The sequence below is a fragment of the Camelus ferus genome, chromosome 11 (genome assembly GCF_009834535.1).
Source record: "Camelus ferus isolate YT-003-E chromosome 11, BCGSAC_Cfer_1.0, whole genome shotgun sequence".
NCBI classification, from domain to species: Eukaryota; Metazoa; Chordata; class Mammalia; order Artiodactyla; family Camelidae; genus Camelus; species Camelus ferus.
This window is the reverse complement of record NC_045706.1, coordinates 42,539,900-42,559,557: the sequence shown is the minus strand read 5'-3', so window position 1 is coordinate 42,559,557 and position 19,658 is coordinate 42,539,900. Positions and strand designations below refer to the sequence as shown.

Below are 19,658 nucleotides of genomic sequence, written 5' to 3'. Positions count from 1 at the left end.
GAGTTTAGATGTTTGTTTTCCCCCTATCAGGCAATTCAAAAGTACAAAAAGTCCAATCTATCCATTCCATCTCCCAGAGGTAACCATTCTTCACAAGCTTCAGATTGTTTTATATATCTACAGTAGCCAAGACATGGAAACAACCTAACTGTCCATTGACAGAGAACTGGATAAAGAAGTTGTGGTATATTTATACAATGGAATACTACTAAGCCATAAAAAAGAATAAAATAATGCTATTTGCAGCAACATGGGTGGACCTGGAGATTGTTATCCTAAGTGAAGTAAGCCAGAAAGAGAAAGAAAAATACTGTATGATATCACTTATATGTGGAATCTAAAAAAAAGAAAAAAAGACGAAAAAGACCAGTGAACTTATGTACAAAACAGAAACAGACTCACAGACATAGAAAACAAACTTAGGGTTACTGGGGGGGAAAAGGGTGGGAAGGGATAAACTGTGAGTTCGAGATTTGCAGATACTAACTACTATATATAAAACAGATAAACAAGTTTCTCCTGTATGGCACAGGGAACTATATTCAATATCTTATAGTAACTTAAAATGAAAACGAATATATATATATGTTCATGTATGACTGGGACATTTCTGTACACCAGAAATTGACACAACATTGTAAACTGACTATACTTCAATTTAAAAAGAGGTTGTTTTATATATCAACATATCAATATATATCAATATGTACATGTATATAAAATATACATACATACATACATCCCCAGCAAGTGAGTTTCTCAGAATACAAAAATGGGTTATACTATATATTATTGCTTAGTAACTTGCCAAGTTTACACACATTTTTTTTCATCCCATGTTTTGGAAAGTTCGTTTTAATGTGTACATCAAAGTAAATTGGTAATTTCATGTTGTTATTATTTCATTTTATTCAAGGAGAGAGGGATAAAAATTATAAAATGCAGCGCTTCCCAGCCAGGGTCCAAAGGAAAGTACAGTTAGTCTTCATTAAGGTGGCCACCAGGGATGATACTGTGATACCATAGGGGCTGTAATTTTCCTTTGAAATAGGAAAGAAAAAAAGTGGGGGAAGGTGTTGCCAAAAATGTCATCAACAAGACTAGGGGCAAATTTTATTTACTTAGAAGTACAAATGTTTTCAAGAACTTTAATGAGAGAAAATAATCTCTAATTACTTTCTAAAGTGAGGCCCCAAAGACCTCTCTTTGGTAACTTCTGGTCTCTAATGTATATGACAGAATTAAAGATGGATGAATTTTTTTAATGCCTTACTATCTTTCCTATCTAATCCATTCCCCCAATTTATTGAGTTTCTACATAATCATACAGCTTATCTTGGCTTTATTAAAGAACTGGTTGACTATATTTAATGCCTCCTTAAGATTAAGTATCCTTACCTTTAATTATACATAAACAGTATAAATTTTCAGTAGGAAACAATGAAATGCCACTATACCACAGCAGATCTCAACAAACCTATATGGCTTGTTATTTATAAATAGGGCTTTGCTTTTTTCCTAAGGCTATTAATACAAACAAATACACTTAAATGTATTCACTATGCTTATAAATATACCTACTTCACATTTCTTTCAGAGATGGTCTGAAAATTAACTGGCATCTTGCCCCACCAAAGGGTCAATTTATAACATATCCAATAGGATACGACTTTAATGGATTTTCTTGGGGCCCTTGAATTGTCTTAATATTCAAACAGCTGGACATGTCCAAGAGTTAGCTCAAACATATTTCACTTATTCATGTTTAAACTATAGTAAAACCTTACATGACCTTTTTTTGGCTTTTCTGCTGTCTTTATGTCCTTATTTTTAAAACAAAGTGAAATTATGTTTTTTTTCCAAATAAATAAAACCAACCCCAGAAAACATAAATAATACTCCCCCAAGAACTTATTGCAGATTTTAGTGAATTCGGGCAGGAGACCTCCACATTTTTACAATTTCCTTCCCTCTCTTAACTCTGCTAACTGAAACTAATCATAAGCAAAATTCAAGGTGAACTCAACAAACATGAGCAGCAAGAAACATCTTGTTTTATTTTCATCCCACCTCTATAGCACAGGGAGGTAAAATGAGTCAAATGTTCCACCCGTGACCTAACAGCCCACAATCTATAAAAATACAAAGTCACATTGTAAAAAGAAAAAAGAATGAAAACAGAATTTTGTTAGCAAAGCAAGGTAGTGTTTTAGTCTTTAAGCCAGAACTGCCTTTCTACTAGCTGTGACCTGAAACAATCATAGAATTTTCTCACCACTTGCTGGCGCTGACAACGTGAACAGGGCTACTGCCTTTCCTATGGCAATAACACTGAAAGATAGAATCCTGGCTCTCCCAGAAATGCAGCTGTTCTTCATGTTCTGCTCTTTGTCCTCAAAACAAAACAAAACAAAACCCAAACCCCACAGGTGTGCAATAACTACATTACACTTCACCATAGCATTATCCAGGTCACTCTTCGACAAGAAGTCTGACTAACAAGTCAGTAGGTGTCTAGAATGGGTCCGTACTTAAGATGTTTGTTCCCCAAAACTGTAAGTGGGACTAAGCTAAAGTTGATACCAGTGAAGAAGGTAACGTATTACAAATGCAGTCCTACTTTTGCTCTTCAAGTGATTTTTCTTAGTATCCAATCATAGATATTAGACATTAAGGAGCCATCTAAACCTACTGTGCTGCCTACAAGGAGGAAAATTTAAGGCCACCTTGGCAAGTTCAGAATTTTCCACTTTTCTAACTCACCACAGGAAGATCTTTGGCAGTTTCCCCTCCTAAATCAGATAGCAGTCACTAATTAAAAGATGTCATCTTACATTCCTTTAGTAATTAATCAGTCATCACATAAGACTACTTCACTTGAAGATAATATTCTGAAACCGTGTACTTCATCAGACAGTTATGTATTTTAAATCTTATGAAAGTCTCAGTGTAAAAAAAAATTTTCTCTGTACCTTGAAGTATTCTCATAATGTTTCAAAAATGTATATATTATACTTAGTAAAGGAATTTTTAAATAAAACAAACAGAAGGTGATAAATATAAAAAGATAATAAATATAATAATAACTAAGATGTCTTAATTCAAATTAGACAAAATGAAATCTATCGAAGTGAGAGATATGGTAGGACTAGTGGAAGAAACATTACAAAAGTGAAATGATCTAATTAGGGCTCTAATCATTGGCTAAATCTTTTTTCAACAAATGAAACCTTTTTGTTTGTATATCAATGTATAACTGCATTCTCTAATTATATATTTTCAAATTCTTTCTTGGAGTTTGTTGCTAACCATCTTTCTGTACGTACTTGAGGTTTAATGCTTTGGATGTTGTTGACTGCTAAATAACCATCAGTGGAGTCAGCCTTTTCCCCCTTGCCCTGGAATAGCAAGTAGAATTTACACCTTCTTTTCTAAAATTCCAAAGAGCATGTGTGTGGTGTATGGAGTGGTGTGGCGATCTATCCATCTAGTAGGTTGCTAATCTCTATGCCACATCCTTTAGGGAGAGGAAGCAAAAAACATTCCTGGTGAATCTGTCACAGAAGAACAGTTTACTGATGAAGAAGGCAACCTCATCACCAGAAAAGTAATCATCACTGGGATTTTATGCTTCTCTTGGGGTTTAGATTTTCTGCTATTTGTTTGCTGTAGTGTCACCTCTTGAAATAGAAAAAAAGAAAAATCTCTACTTTTCACTATTGCTTCCTACAGATCACTCGGAAAGTCTTAAGACGAATTGTTATCCCACAAGAGAGAAAACATGATGATGTGGTAATGGAGAGGGACTGTCAAAAAGAAAGTAGAGGATAAAAGCTTTGTGAACTCTCTAGAATACGCTCCTAACAGGCTGGCATCTGCAGTGTGGCAGCTGGAAGCAATTGCTGCTTTTGACATCTTGTGCATTTGATCCGAGTCAAAGAAAAAGACTTTTTCTTCTAACATTCTTTAACATTATATACTTTTACCATCTTTAGAGTTTCCACAGAGATCATTTCATGTATGGAGGTTAGAAAGTGCTGGTTTGAGCATGGGAGAGAAAATAAAACCCCTCTGTTACCACCAAACCCCTCAGCACTGCCCCACCCCACCCCCGGCCAGTGCTTTTCCTGCAGCCCAGTCCCTGCCTGGTACACGGATGGAGAGCACTTGTTTCCAGTAAATGCACAGTGTTTAATCAAAAGATAGGATGACACAAAGCTCAATTCGTGATCCTTACATCAAATCTATATGTTTTCTCTTTCTGATATATCCTGCAGGGAAATAGGAATTCCCCCATCTTAACCTGAAGAGGGTTTTCCTCTTTGGGTTAATAACAGCCCATTTCCAATGTGCCAGTTAAAGAACCAAACGCATCACTTAGCAGTGTAACTGGGCAAATGAATCTGTATCTCCCAGAGAAATCATAGCTGGTTATTTTTCATTTCTTTCCTTCTCTCAGAACTTTTCCCATTTCATTAAGAAATTAGAAACTTCAATAGCCTGTATTCACATAAGAAAAAAGTAAACTGAAAATTTCTCAGAAGGACTAAATCAGAAAATTGGAAAGGCTGCTGTTTCTTCCATTATAAACAGGGTAAAAGAAGATATTTGGGCAACCACTTTGCTCTCAGAGCAGTGTGTCCTTGGTGCTCAGTGAAGGGGGGGTCTTGTTTTATGAAAGGTGGATGCCTGCTTGATCTGGAGTAAGAGGAGGGGGTTGGTAATTCCACAAATTAAAAAAGAAAAAGTCTCTCAGCTCAACAGCCTTTCCATGGTGTTTAGTTCGTGATTAGTGCTTTACTGAGAAATTGCAGTCTCGTTGCAACAGGGTACTTAACATTCTGCTGGCTTAAAAAGGCATACATTATAACTTACTAATATTTTTTATAATTGGGGTATGAGTACCTTGAGAGCTTTAGTGATTATTTCTAGCTTGCAGGAAAGAGGCTGTTCAGTTGTGTGATGTATCACTAACCTACTGAATTGCTGTGAAGTACAGTAATGCTGCATTTGTCCTGACAGGTGCTCTCCAGCTTGCTGTGATGACGCTAAGCTGGCAGTTAAGGCAAAGAGACTGTATTTCTGGACTTGAAGTGACCAAGTGCTTTATCCTGTGTTTCACTTATCCTAATCCAGCCTCAAGAGACCAGAATGGAAACTTCTTTTTAACTAAAACTCTTTTCACTATGAAATCTTAATGTGTACATTCCTTTTAAAGCAGGGAGAAGGTTATAAGGTGAAGACAAAGAAAGAAATCCGGCACGTGGAAAAGAAGAGCCACTCGTAACAGCAGATGGTCAGTCAAGGTGGTAAGTGTGCTCAAATCAACAGTAGGCCCCAACTTCCTGTAAAACTTCTAATTTCACCAAATAAGTGATTCCATTCTTCCTCCTTCCTCTCTTTTTCACTGAATTGCATATCCAATATGAATAGCCAGTATGAAGTTGTTGGAGTTATTTTTATGTTTATGTATGCACACTTACACACACTAAGCCTAGGAACTCCAGCTCACAGTCCATAAACTTGCCCCTCACAAATTAGTCAGGAATTTAAACGTAAATGATGTTTGCAGAAGCAAATGTAAATAGTGATTTCTGAGTCTCCTCTAAGGCGGAAGGCTCAGTATGAAATGCAGTAGCATTATTTGATCTAACAGGAAGACTATTTGGCAAAAAACAGTTCATGCAGAAGTACTCAGAGATCTGTACTGATCCGGCTTTTCACCGTTTTAGCAGAACAGCATCTAAGAATACAATTTTGGTTGAAAAATAGTGGTTGCCAAGTTTAAATGAAGTGAAATCCCTACCTACTACTTCATATATTTTGTATAAACCAAAGCAAATTAAATAGGTTAACAGTACTACCATGTTTTATAGGTTAAAATGTTTAGCGAGCTTTGTTTAAAACTGTCTGAACTTCTGTTCATAGAGAAGGTTATTTTCCTTTAACATTGTTTTCTGAACTTTATTTTGTCCTATTTCTTTCTGCATAGCTCTAATTAGACAACCCATTGGGGTGAAAAAGCAGACAGAGCTTTGAAAAGTTCTAAGTCTGTGAGAGAAAGCAGGCGCATTTCTTTAGGGCTGTTCACCAACAGTTCTCTTAACCCCACTGGTCAAAGTAACAAAGAGCAAACAGACCCTACCTTTCTATGTGAGGTGACTGTAACTAAGGCCCAAATAACTTCTTAATCCCTCTTCCCCAGAAAAAAAACTTATTATTTGTTTGTTTATTCACTTAAAGATTTATTGCACTTCCTCTCTGTGAGGCTTTGTGCACAGGCACTGGGAAATCATTGGTAAACAACACTAGCCAGGTACTTGCCCTCACTGAGCTTACGTTTTGGAGATTTAATGGTAGTTCATCACATCAGTAACGGCATTAAGAAAACTAAGAATTGTAGAGTACTCTGGAAATTACATTAGTTGTTATACATACCCTTCTGGTGTTTCAGGTGTACTTTTCATTTAATTCTCACAGCCAACCCTCTTGGTCATCCCCATTTAAAAGGCCCAGAATTACCCAAAGTCATCTAAATAAAAAGTGGCAGAAATAGGATACAAACCCTAACAGGCTGCCTCCAGAGCCCACACTGTCATGCAGGTTAACAAGATTTGACCTCGGTCTGAGATGACAGGGAAGGTTTGCTTGAGAAAATGATGCTTGAGCTGAATTTTAAAGGATCAACAGGACTCAGCTGGGTGAAGGACAGGAAATATGATGGTGTCTGCAGTGGCCTTTGAGGCACAGGCAATAGCATTCTGCAGAGGCCAGAAGCGAAAAGAAGTAAGAAAGGAGGAACTGTGAGAACAGGTCAGTGTAGCTGGCAGAAGAGTTTTGCCATTGTATCTGGAGAGGTAGAATAGATCAGATTATTCAGATATAGACAACTCATACAACTTAATAACAAAAAAACAAATAACAATCCAAAAATGGGCAGAAGACCTAAATAAGCAATTCTCCAATGAAGACATACAAATGGCCGATAAGCACATGCAAAAATGCTCAATATTGCTAATTATTGGAGAAATGCAAATCAAAACTATAATGAGGTATCACCTCACACCAGTCAGAGTGGCCATCATTCAAAAGTCCATGGACAATAAATGATGGAGAGGGTGTGGAGAAAAGGGAACCCTCTTACAGTACTGCTGGTGGGAATGTAGTTCAGTGCAGCCATTATGGAAAACAGTATGGAGATTCCTCAAAAGACTAAAAATAGTTACCATATGATCCAGCAATCCACTCCTGGGCATATATCCAGAGGGAACCTTAATTCAAAAAGACAATGCACCCCAGTGTTCACAGCAGCACTATTTACAATAGCCAAGACATGGAAACAACCTAAATATCCATCGACAGGACTGGATAAAGAAGTTGTGGTGTGTCTATACAATGGAATACTACTCAGCCATAAAAAATAATAAAATAATGCCATTTGCAGCAACATGGATGGACCTAGAGATCATCATTCTTAAGTGAAGTAAGCCAGAAAGAGAAAGAACAATACCATATGATATCACTTATATGTGGAATCATTAAAAAAAAAAAAAGGACACTATGAACTCACCTACAAAACAGAAACAGACTCAGACTTAGTAAACAATCTTATGGTTACCAGGGAAAGCAGGTAGGAAGGGATAAATTTGGGAGTTTGAGATTTACAAATGTTAGCCACTCTATATAGAAATAATTTTTTAAAAAAGTTTCTTCTGTGTAGCACAGGGAACTATGTTCAATATCTTATAATAATCTTTAATGAAAAAAATATGAAAATGAATATATGTATGTATATGTATGACCGGGACATTGTACTGTACACCAGAAATTGACATACTGTAATTGACTGTACTTCAATAGGAAAAAAAAAAAAAAGGTCAGATTATTCAGGCCCCATAGGCCTCATTACACTAAGTTTCTGTTCTGCATCACTTGCTGTAGCTGCAGGGCACAGAATGAACTGGAGGTGGCAGTAACAGGTGAGCGGAAATCCTGTTAAACTATTGCAGATGCTGGCTTGGGCAGTGAGGATGGTAAGAGATAGGTTGAATCAAGAGACAGCAACATGACTTGCTTTTTATCAGATGACAAGGATAAGAGATGAGAAAATTAAGGATGACATCAGTGAGGCAATATCTAGAATGTTCCCACCCATTATGCATGTCTTATAGCTAAACCTGGTGAAAGATACATATATAGAGAGAGAGTTTTTAAATTGAGGTGTAGTTGATTTACAATATTCTATTAGTTTCAAGTGTACAATATAGTAATTCAAATTTTTTATAGATTATACTCCATTTAAAGTTTTTATAAAATATTGGCTGTATTACTCTCTGCTATACAATATATCCTTGTAGCTTTTTTATTTTCTATATAGTACTTTGTACCTCTTGATCCCATACTATTTTGATTACTGTAGTTTTGTAATATTAGTCTGAAGTCAGGGAACATGATACCTCTAGCTTAGTTCTTCTTTCTCAAGATTGCTTTGGCTATACAGCAGTTTAATAAAACATTAAGCATGAGTTTACAGTCTTGAATTGTTCTGCTTAAGAAATTCTAAGTGATAAATGAAACTAGAAGAGAGTTCAGACAGGTTTAGTATGCCCTTAAAAGTTTAGCAACTTGTTCATAGACTCAGACCCCAGGTGGGAAACTAAAAAGGTCACCCACAACAGCTGAGCCATTTTTCTATAGTAACAGGTACCTAATATCTATGAATAAATGACACCAAAAATATATGACAGTGCTATACTTCCAGGGTCCTTTAGAGTGAATTAATACAGAAATGATTTGGTCACTAAATGTACAAGAGACTTGAAAATGATAAATAATCCACCCTGTAAAGCAGTTGGCAGGGCCTTGGCTCACTTGCTACACCACTCAGAAGGAGAGAGACACTTGCTAGGAGAATTCATATGAATGTGAAACTAGCTTCAGCATATAGCAAACTGAATGTGTCAGATGGAAAGAATGGTGATCTGACTGCAAGCCTCATTTTACTCTCCAGTATGGTATTTACCTTCCGTAAGTGAACTTAGGAAATGAGTCCAAGAATACTGCCTGGGATTCCAGGACACGGAATGTGTGCTCTGGAAAAATCAATTTGCAAATATATTGGAGAGTTTTTTTACAGCCCTGTTGGCTGTCTTTTTTTTAAACAACAAACTAAGCATGTGGAATGCAGCCAAATTTCACTGAGTCTCAGATGACATCAAAAGTTTTATTCCCCATTTTATAACCAGTTGAATTTTAAGCTATCTGAACCCTACACCTGCTTTTCTTTAATACTGAGTCACTGCTATCTTATTTTTAATGTGAAGGAAAAGCCAGTGGCTTAAAATAAGCATAAATATTTGTATATAACATATAGTGATTTTTAGTCTATAAAGTGCTTTTACATTTTTGTCTTATTTAATCCTTCAAATAAGCCTCGAGGAAGATCAGACCAATTTTGCCTGCCACCTTTTACAGATGAGGATACTGAAGTTCAGAGAGGTCAGATGGCATTTTTTCCTCACACAGCTATGATTGGTAGAGCTAGGACTTGAACTCAAGATTATCGATACTTCACCTGGTGCCCTATTCCACTGAGCTGTCTTTCTAAAATAATTTATGAGTAATAATAATAGTCATAGTCTATCCAAGATCACTATATGCCAGGCATCAGGTAAGATCATTACATACATTACCTCATATAGTTCCCAAAACAATGCTGTAAGTTAAGTACTACTATTTCTTTTTTTTTTTTTTTAATAAACGAGGGACTAAAGTTTAGAAGAGTTAAACGACTTACCCAAGGTCTTGTAACTGATGAGCATAAGAATAAAAAATATGAACTTATCCAGAGCCTAGCTCTTAACTATTACTCTTATTAATATTTACATAGTATTTGATGATTATTAGAAACCTAAAAGCAAATCTGAATCAAATACATGTACAAACACACTCTGTCGTAAGTTGCTTCATACAACACAGTGAAGATACAGTTTTTATTTTTTAAACAAAGCAAAACTTCCCTTTTAAGGTAGCCATAATCTCCAAATGTTTACTTCAGAAACACCACTAGAGAGCTGATTAGTGAGGTTATGGCAAGGGAAGGTCCCCAGTTACATGCTGTAAAAGACTGCAGAACAGCTGCATTTTAAACCTCTTTCAGGGAAATGCTCAGATCTCACAACCACATGGAAGCCAGGAGCAGCAACAGCACCCATGCTTGCCAGAGGCAACCCTTTACCCAAGGCCAAAGAGTTGACTCATCTCATTTACTCCTTTACAAAGTATTCAACCGCCTACCTGGTTTAGAGTGAAAAGCCTAGATAGACAATGGCAAGTAAAACCTCCACGGTCCCTGCCCTTTTTGATCAATCAGTGTCCAATGGGGAAGGAGATGGGACATACGTTGTTTAAGAGCTTAAAATACAAAGTCCAAGATCCAATGAAAGAATAATGTGGGAGCATATTTAGACTTGTGGGTTGGGGACAGTCTCTCTAAAGTCATGACATTATGCTAAGATCTCACAGGAGGCGCCAACCATGAAAAGAATGGGGAAAAGGAGAAGAGGACTCCAAGCAAAGGAAGGGTACAACATGTGCAAAGGGCCTTGAGGCGGTAAAAGGCCTAACACATTTGGGGAAATGAAAGATCAGCACACCAGAGCCTGAGCCTGATGAGCTGGTGGCGGGTAAGGCAGGCACATGATGAAGTGAGAAATGCATCCTCATGGGCCAGAATAGAGTTTGGATTTCATTGTAAAAGAATTTGAAGCCTTTGAAGGATTTTAAGCAAGAGCCCAACTTTTTTTTTTTTTTGAAGCACACCAGCTAGGTACAGAAGGATTGGAAGGATAACAAGAGTAAACTGAAGGTGATGAGCTGGGAGGTTACTGCTGTATGTAGCCCAACTAAGCCACAGTGGTGGCTGGGCTAGGACCTGGGCAGTAGTTTTAGGAAAGCCAACAGCATTGGATGGATTCACTTGGAGGAGAAGGTCTGAGTCAAGAATGATGGTCAGGCTTCAGGCTTGAGCAAGTGGGTGGTGGAGAAAGGAACAGAATGGGTTTTAAGAAAAGTATCAGTCAAGCTCTTGTTGATAGACAAGTCTGGAGCTCTGAGGAAAGGATGAGGCCGGGCATATAAAAAATGTAAGAGTGATCACTAAAGGGGTGCATACTGAATACCAGAGAAAGGGAACACCACAGAACAGACTTGATTACCTAGGGAGCAAGAGAAAATGAGCAAACAAGAGGCTCAGGATTGAGCCCCCAGGGAACAGCATTTTGAGGAGGCACAGAGCTCTGACCTCTTCCTTCCTGGAGATCCCCCAGCTATTCTCTAATCTAAAACTTCCTACATATTCATCCTCAGCCCTCTAGTGTATTTGTTTGGTTTTACCTCAAAATATTTTAATCCATGCTGTTTAATATCAGTGGATGAAAAAAATTCCCATAATATAATATAGATTAGCTGATAAGCCTTTGTAAATAAGTGACCAAGCACAGTTGGAGCCCCCTTACTTCTAGTTTGTGACACCTCCTGTGTAGGTGGTACGGGGAGTCCAATGTTCCAAACATTTTCCTAAGTGGACTTGGAGGGCATTATGCTAAGTGAATTAAGTCAGACAGAGAAAGACAAATACTGTGTGATATTACTTACATGTGGAATCAAAAAAATACAATTAGTGAATATTAAAAAAAGAAGGAAACTCACAGATATAGAGAACAAACTTAGTGGTTATCAGTGGGGAAGGGGCGAGGGACAATACAGTGGTGGGGGAGCGAGAAGCACAAACTACTGGGTGTCAGATAGACTCAAGGATGTACTGTACAAAATGGGGAAAATAGCCACTGTTTTGTAATAACTAAATGGAAAGCAACCTTTAAAAATTGTACAAAAAAGAAAAGAAAAAAAAAAAGACATTATCCAAAGCATGTGCCATTCATTTGAGAGCATGTAACTTTACAGTCTAGGCCAAGAGGGCTAGATCATAAGTAACACAAATCAAATATATCACTATAATAAACAATATAAACAAAATGCTAGGAGAATCCACTGGAAGATGAAATAAACTCCAACACAGTAGATCTTGCAAACCTTCTTGAAAGTGCGTACTTGAATTGGCTTTTTAAGAAGGAGGAGGATTTGAGGCCATGCAGTTGTGATCACAGGTGCTAAGCTCAAGAGTTTGGCCTCAACCCTGGAGACGTAGGTACCACTGGAAGTGTTGTGGTAGGAGAATAATACAATCAGGTGGGATTTAGGTAATCCTAGTGGTAGCAGAGGGAGTTAGTGGCGAGGAGAGAGTGAACACAAGGACCTCAGTTCTGAGGCAAGGATGAGGGCCTGAACTGAGGCAGAGAGAATGGAAAGGAGAAGGCAGATTTGAGGAATGTTTTAGAAGTATCACAACCAGATTAATTCTATGGAAGGAGTGAGGTTTAATTAAAGATGACATCACAGTTGTAAGCTTCTGTATAATCACTAATAAAAATGTAGGCTCTAAGACGACAAGAACCAAATCAGGCACTGAAGGCGCCCTGCTGATGAAGGAGGCTGATCTGCAGTGCCCTTCCATGTTTGTTGATGATGAGAAAGAGAAATCTGGGCTAGAGGTCTTAGTGTGGTCATGTCTGGGACTGAAGTGGCCTGAGTGAGTGGAATCACTGGGGCGTTTACTAGCTGTGTAAGCGAGCTTGGCCAAGTGATTTAACTTCTGTGCCTGAATTTCCTTGCCTCTATTAGGATAAGAGTAACATATCTCATAGAGTTGTTGTTCGGTTTAAATGGGTTAACACATGTAAGTCACTTAACATAGTGGCTGGCAAGCCCACAGCAGGCACTCAGTACCTGCAGCTGTTATCAGTAGTACTAAGAGAGGTGAGAAAAGAGCCAAGAATAGCACCTGGAAGAGCCTGATTCGAGAGGCCAGTGGACTGAGCAGTGGCAGCCAGGTGTGCTAGGATGCAGCGTGGGGAGGAGTGGGAACAGCAGCCACTGGGATCCTCTGCCTGTGATGCTGGCTTACACTTCAGAATTCTTCCAATTATTTTCCATCACTTGTTTCTCACAGTAGCCCTGGGAAATCTGCAAAGTAGGTATTCTTACTCCCCTTTGCTAACGAGAGGTAGCAAAATCCCTGAGGCTGTAGTTAATGACAGGACTGGATTTTAACCTAGACTTCTGATTCTGCTTCCAGGCAGACAGAACTATGGCCTCAAGTGCTTCACTCCAGGACCCTGACCTCCAGAATATTTTCCAGAATTCATCTGGAGTAGATAACGTTTTTATGTAGTACTTTGTTTTTCTCAGCCTTTAAATGCCTAATTAACCAAAAGCCTTGTCTTCAAGGTAAAAGTGCAGGGATTCTACAGTCTGGTGGCTTGACTTCCAGTACTGGCTCTCCTGTGCACTAAATGTACCATCCGTGTAACAGCTCTATGGCTCTATTTCCTAATCTGTAAACTGGAAGAAACAGTACCTCATTGTTATTAGGATTAAATGAGCTAATCCACCTTAGAACAGTGCCTGGCATATCATAAACATTTAATAACAACAACAGCTATACAACTTTATTAGTTACATTTTTCTTCCACTGCCAAAATGTGTATCAATATTTTCCCAGTAATCACTTTTCTTTTTTAATTGCCCCCTATGACCTCAGATTTTTTTTTAATCACAAGTCACTAGAAAAGAACTCCAGAAAAGTCCCACTTACTGGTATTAGTTGAAGAACAAATCTATATAAACGAGGAATTATTTTTAAATTGCACCATAGTTACTATGATTACAAAAAGTAATCAGAATTAATGCGTAGGAAAAAATGTTCTTAAGCTGCATGACTTCCTTAACGAGAGAGAAAAAGAGAAGGGAAGGGAAGAGAGAGGTGGGTAGGAAGAGAAGAAGAACTAGAATAACAAATCCTCTCTTCTAAATGGGCTAGAGGCAAGGCGTATCAGAGAAATCCTTCCTTAAGGCCTAACAGAGCTGTCTGTAAAGATGAGTAAGAGTTAACCTGCAAAGGTGATCTCCCTAGGGAGAAGAGAGCCCACACTTTCAAGGAGATGGCATTTGAAACAAACTTGAAGGGTAAAGGGAAATTAGAGCTAAATGAAGATTACAAAAGGGGATTAGAGGTGGATACAAAATCATGAGCAAAAAAAATAAGGAAACTGGAAACCTGTGGGTTGATGACTAGCATGTAGTCTAGGTCCTCTAGAGCTTTCCAGCACGGATCAGCAGCGTCAGCACCACCTGGCAGTCTTGTTACAAATGCAGACTCTCTGGGCTTACGCTGACCTACTGAATCAGAACCCGTATTTGAAGACCCCTAGGTGACATCCATGCATACTAAGCTTTGGGAAGTGCTGCTCCAGGACATATCATTGGCTCTTAAACTTGGTTGAACATTGTTGGAATCACCTAGTGAGTTTTTCCTAAAGTCTTTTGATACTGGACTCCACCTCTAGAAATTCTAAATAAACTGGTATGGGATGTGGTTGAGACATTGAGTTTTTTTTTTGTTTTTTTTAATCTCCTCAGATAATTCTAATGTGTACCCAATTTTGAGAACCACTGGATATTGTAAAGCAGTGCATTTCAGTGGAGAATAGCGGGCATTAAACATGTAAAGGTTCATTGGGCTGAAATGCAGAGAGCTAAAGATGTAAGGTTTTTCTTCTTTGTTTTGTTTTGTTTTGTTTGGGTTTTTTTGTTTTGTTTTGTTTTGTTTTGTTTTGGTTTTTTTAGCTAGACACTAGGGGCTAAAACCCAGGAGTATGTGGACCTATAAAGGAAGGTTGGTTTTAATTCAAGTATACTCCTGTCCTGAAAATGTGATATGGAAAGTACAACATTCATCTGTGAAATATAAACTGCCATGAAAATCCAATGAATAGCTGTTTTTCCATATTTTAAATGTTTCTTAAAATTTTTAAAAATATATCATGAAATGACTAAAAGGAACTGTTGGTTTTCTAAATTGTTTTCCACTACCTTTGAATTTGAAAGGCATGAAAACCCCAAAACAGATTCCTAAATGCAAATGTTTCTCAGATCCATTCTCTATACCCAGAAAGAGAAGATGAGTCAAATTCTATTTCTGAAATGTCATCCTGATGGATCCTGCCTGCACACCTTTCCCTCAGATGGAGATCTCAACACAGTTTATAACAGGCACAGTCACTCAACCAAGGCTCTCATGCTCTCTGGGCAACACTGTACTTGGTACAGTCTTTTTGGTATAGTTCTATGAATGACCTTCCTGTACCCTATGTGGTTGGGGCCTACACACTCTGATTGTGTGACTGAGAACAAGAGAGATTTATTTAAAACAATCACCCCAGGGGGAGAGTATAGCTCAGTGGGAGAGTGCACACTTAGCATGCACGAGGTCCTGGGTTCAATCCCCAGTACCTCCCTTAAAATAAATAAACCTAATTACCACGCCCCCGCCAAAAATAAATAAGAAAGAATGAAACTATCACCCAAATCATACCCCAGTATCAATGGGCACAATTAGTAGTATATTTTTTAATTACAGAAACATATCTACTCTTTCTAGAAAGATAATGTTCACTTGCATTGAGATGATAAGAGAAAGACCTTGTTTATTGCAAGATTAACTGGGAAGTTGGATTGGTTTTTGGAAGATGAAGCAAAACAAAAGTTCAGCTGGGTTGTGGTGATGACTGTATATCTATATACATTTACTAAAAATTATCAAACTGTACCTTTACAAGCGATAAATTATATGGTATATAAATTATATATTAATTAAGTTGTAGAAAGTTGGGGGGGGTGGGGTTCAACTAGAGAAAATTGCTGAGAATTCTCCCTAAGAAAACAAAGTGAGATCACCAGGGTAACATTATCATCAGACCATCTAAGAAGCCTGGTGCCTAGGAGATTAGCAGTAGATGCTAAGAGCAGAGGTGAGAAAATCCTGATCTTCTTACTCCGATTTGCACACTTTCTGGGACATGGCCTGCCCAAGTGAGTCACTTTCCTTCTCTGGAACCTCTGCAGAGTCATGGGAGTCATGGGGCAGGTGCTGAAACCACCCCAGAAGGAATCGATGCTTTGATATTCTTGGCTTCAAGCGTTAGTGACCTGGGGTGTGGAGGTCAGTAGCACTTTCAATACCAAAAAAGGGAGGCAGAACTATAGTGGGGCAGAGAGGTAGTTCTGTGCTAACATGTTTACAGAAGCCAGGGTATCCCGGGTGATCTATCTCAAGGGAAAGAAACTTGTCTCGGGTAAGGGAACACTTTTAGGCCCCAACAGAAGCAGAATTCTAAAGGGTCTCCTACACCTGAAAAAATAAGTCTGTGGCTATTGGTTTTGAGAAGATATGAGTGAACATCTCCACCATGTATGTTTCCAAAATTAATCTTGCCTTACTCAGGTTTTCTATAGAGGCTGTCTTATTCTCAGGCAGGCATTCAAACAGGAGGAAGGAATAAATGTAGGAAGAACTTTGTTTTATGGAGGAGTCCCTACCAAGAACAGAACTGGACAAGAGTATGAAAACCTCTGGCCAAGAATGTTAATTTATTTTGACATATTAAGACTGGCTATAAAACATTGGTACTTTATGCAGGTATTATCCAGTAAGACAAGACATTCTTAGTGGAACTGCCATAAAAAAGCTCAAAATTCATTTATCCTGTCATGACAGAGGCAGGAGAAGGAAAAGTATTCTTTGCAATGGTAGAAGAGAGTCCTTCATTTTAATTTGCATGTGGAAAAGCAATTTCATAGTAATGAAGTAATGACACCATTCTCCCTTTTTGAAAGATTGGTTGTGTTTTGGGGGTTAAGATACTTATTATAAAATATCCAGGCATGACCAAGATGCTCTATCCTGACTCCATATCCCTGGCCCTGTGTGCCCCTGAAAAAAAAAGCCCAGACATTTTGATAGAAATCTCACGTTACCGAATGCAAGTTCATGTGCCCGACGCACAGTGAGTCCCAACAACCGAAAGATCAGAATTTGGAGCAAAGAAAGGTTTACTGCAAAGCTGAGCAGGAAGAATGGGTGGCTCATGCTCCCAAAACCCCAAACTCCCTGAAGGGCTTCAGCAAAGCATTTTTAAAGGCCAGGTAAGGGAGGGGTGTCCCAAGGTATGTGATCAGCTTGTGCACAATTTTCCAACTGGCTGATGGTGATCAATCCCTAGGCATCAGGAGGTCTGGGGCCCACATGCTCATGATCATCAGGTAGTTAATTTCTTCCACTGCCTGGTGGTTTTAGGGTCTAAAAAACTCAGGAAATGTGCATGAGATACTACTATCTAGGTAATTCAGAGAGGAGCTACAACAGAGAATATGGGGTAAGAGCCTTTTTCAGGAAGGCCCCACAGGGTCCTGCCTGCTCAGATACACCCAGAGAACACCTCCATCAGCCTCTTCATTCTACAGATAAGACTGAGGCCCAGAGGCCATTTACAGTCCTGCGTACTGATTGAGTAACCTGAGCATCAGAGACAGAACTAGAAGATCTTTCAGACTCAATCTCTGAAACCACAAATACAGTCAGCAGTGTTCTGTGGAGGGCAGAGGGTCACCTAGAGAAGGTCACTGCCTTCACAGAGCTTTCCAGTATACCTCAGGGCCTTTTCTCAGAGATATCTAGCAAATGGCCTCAGGCAAAAGCATGTTAAACCACCCCATTAGGAAGGAGAGGGACCCCATTCTGCTGAATGGCAAGGAAGACTGAGGCAAATTCTCTTCAATAGAAAAAGAAGAGGAAAAAAATAAAGTTAAACTCACTACCTGTTGTTTCTCTTTCCACAGGATCATGTGTTTTTACTGCCAGTATTGAGAAATTCATGGAAGATAAATCAGCAGGAAGTAAAAATTCATGGAGAAGGGTGTGTGTGTTTGCTGCTTCCACACATTAATGGCATGATTTTTTTTATGCAAAAAGAAAAAAAAAAGAAAAAGAAAACCACCCACATTTTAATTTAGCATGAGCCAATTTACAGAGCATGGAAATTCACTTTCATTCCCAGGATTGGCACGTGTGCAATTAGCAATGCAGTGTATATACAAGAAGCCATGCTGTTAACAGTTTATCTCAAGTAATTTGGTGTCATTTACAAAAGGAAGAAATTCCTGCAGCCAGAAGGGACAGAAGGAGATGGAATGATCAAACCACGAAGAAACACTAAAATTACTAAATCCACAACAGCTCGCCTTATTTTTCTTGGACCCAAACTGTCAGGGTATAAACACTATTTGTTTCTTTTTTAAAACATCTATAGTTTTGCTGTAAATAATAATACTGTATAAATTCTAACAGAAAAATAGAATAAATGTTGATAAGGCACTGCCTCTTAGAACACAAACAGAATATTGCAGATGCATTTAACATTATAGGGGTCTCAAGTGACTTCACCCTAGAAGCAGAAGGCGGGGTTATGGGTGGGGGGATCTTCACTGATTCTTGTATATTAGCAATTATAATGTTTGTATATGCAAAACTGCTAGCTTGATTTAAAAAAAAAAAACTTTAAAATCTGCTGCAAATTTAAATAATTCCCAAAATGAGGAATTCTGTAGTTCTGTGAAAAAAATTTTTCTTCAGAATACTAATATTTTGATGCATGTGTATCACCTTATTTTGATTAAATCTTTTCCAATTTTGCAAACACTACAGTATACTGCAACACAGAAGATTTTATCTGTAAACACAAAGCCCTTCATCTAATATTTGTTGCTATTGCCAATTTTTCAATGAAATGACCTAAAAATGAAAAAAAAAAAACCAATACAGTAGTTGCTTTCGGGGGAGGGGGGGTGCTGTTAGCGCTTAAAAGGGGGTAATGCTTGCCGCTTTAGAGGTGGATGGTGCTCATAAGAGGCCCCCATCAGGGGTACTTTATATGGACTGAACAGAAATTCTTAGCTAGTAGAATGGCAGCACGCTGTAAAATTATTACTGTATCGTGTACTGGCTATAAGATGTAGACACCTTTCAGTAAGCCAATCATTTGTAACCATTCTAGCAGTGTCATATTAGGTTATTAAGGCTGCTGTGTTTTAAAGGGCATTTTTATTTGGGTTTTGGTGAAATTCTTTAATTTGTTGATTATATTCATATAAAATCAGCATTCATTGACACCTAGCTCTAATGACATATGTATGAAAAACCATACACTGGATGACCTAGTCGATTATTTAAGCATAAAATAAATTGTGTTAAACTCCTCACCTGTCTGTGCGCTACAGTGTCCTTGTGTTCTCTGCCAAAGGGCATTATCCAACTCCCTGTCCTCCGGCTGCAGCAGTCCTCCTCACCAGTACTTTTCGTGTCTCTGCCTCTGTGGTCACTAAAGAGATACCCCTAATATTTCAGTTCTGCCCTGCCAACTCCCAAGTTAACAAATTCTGTGCATTTCATGGAGAAGCCAAAAGGTAAAGACTAACTGACAAGTGATCTTTGCCCACATCTGGTTTGAGCTGCCCCCCAAAAAGTGGAGAACTGAGGCTTTAACAGCTGGCACATCCAGAAGTTATAAAATAGCATCTCCAGGAACCATCCAGGTTGCAGATGCTTTTAGCCCAGAAAGCTGCTTTTTTTTTTTTTTTTTTTTTTTTTTTGACGTTCACTGTCACTGCTTATAAATTGGGAGATTTCACATAATAACCCACAT

General features: G+C 38.3%; 1 protein-coding gene across 6 annotated transcripts in view; it reads left to right on the top strand.

Annotated features, from left to right (window-relative positions):
• The window catches only part of ANK3 (ankyrin 3), a 304,223-nt gene extending 285,008 nt beyond the window's left edge, over positions 1-19,215 (top strand). For all 6 annotated transcript variants that reach the window (XM_014557311.2, XM_032491465.1, XM_032491464.1 and 3 more), the window contains 2 exons: positions 5,219-5,309; positions 17,797-19,215. In XM_014557311.2, the coding sequence (XP_014412797.1) occupies positions 5,219-5,287 (69 nt within the window). In that variant the 3' untranslated portion in view covers positions 5,288-5,309; positions 17,797-19,215. The remainder of the gene's footprint in view (positions 1-5,218; positions 5,310-17,796) is intronic.
• The last annotated feature ends 443 nt before the right edge of the window (positions 19,216-19,658 follow it).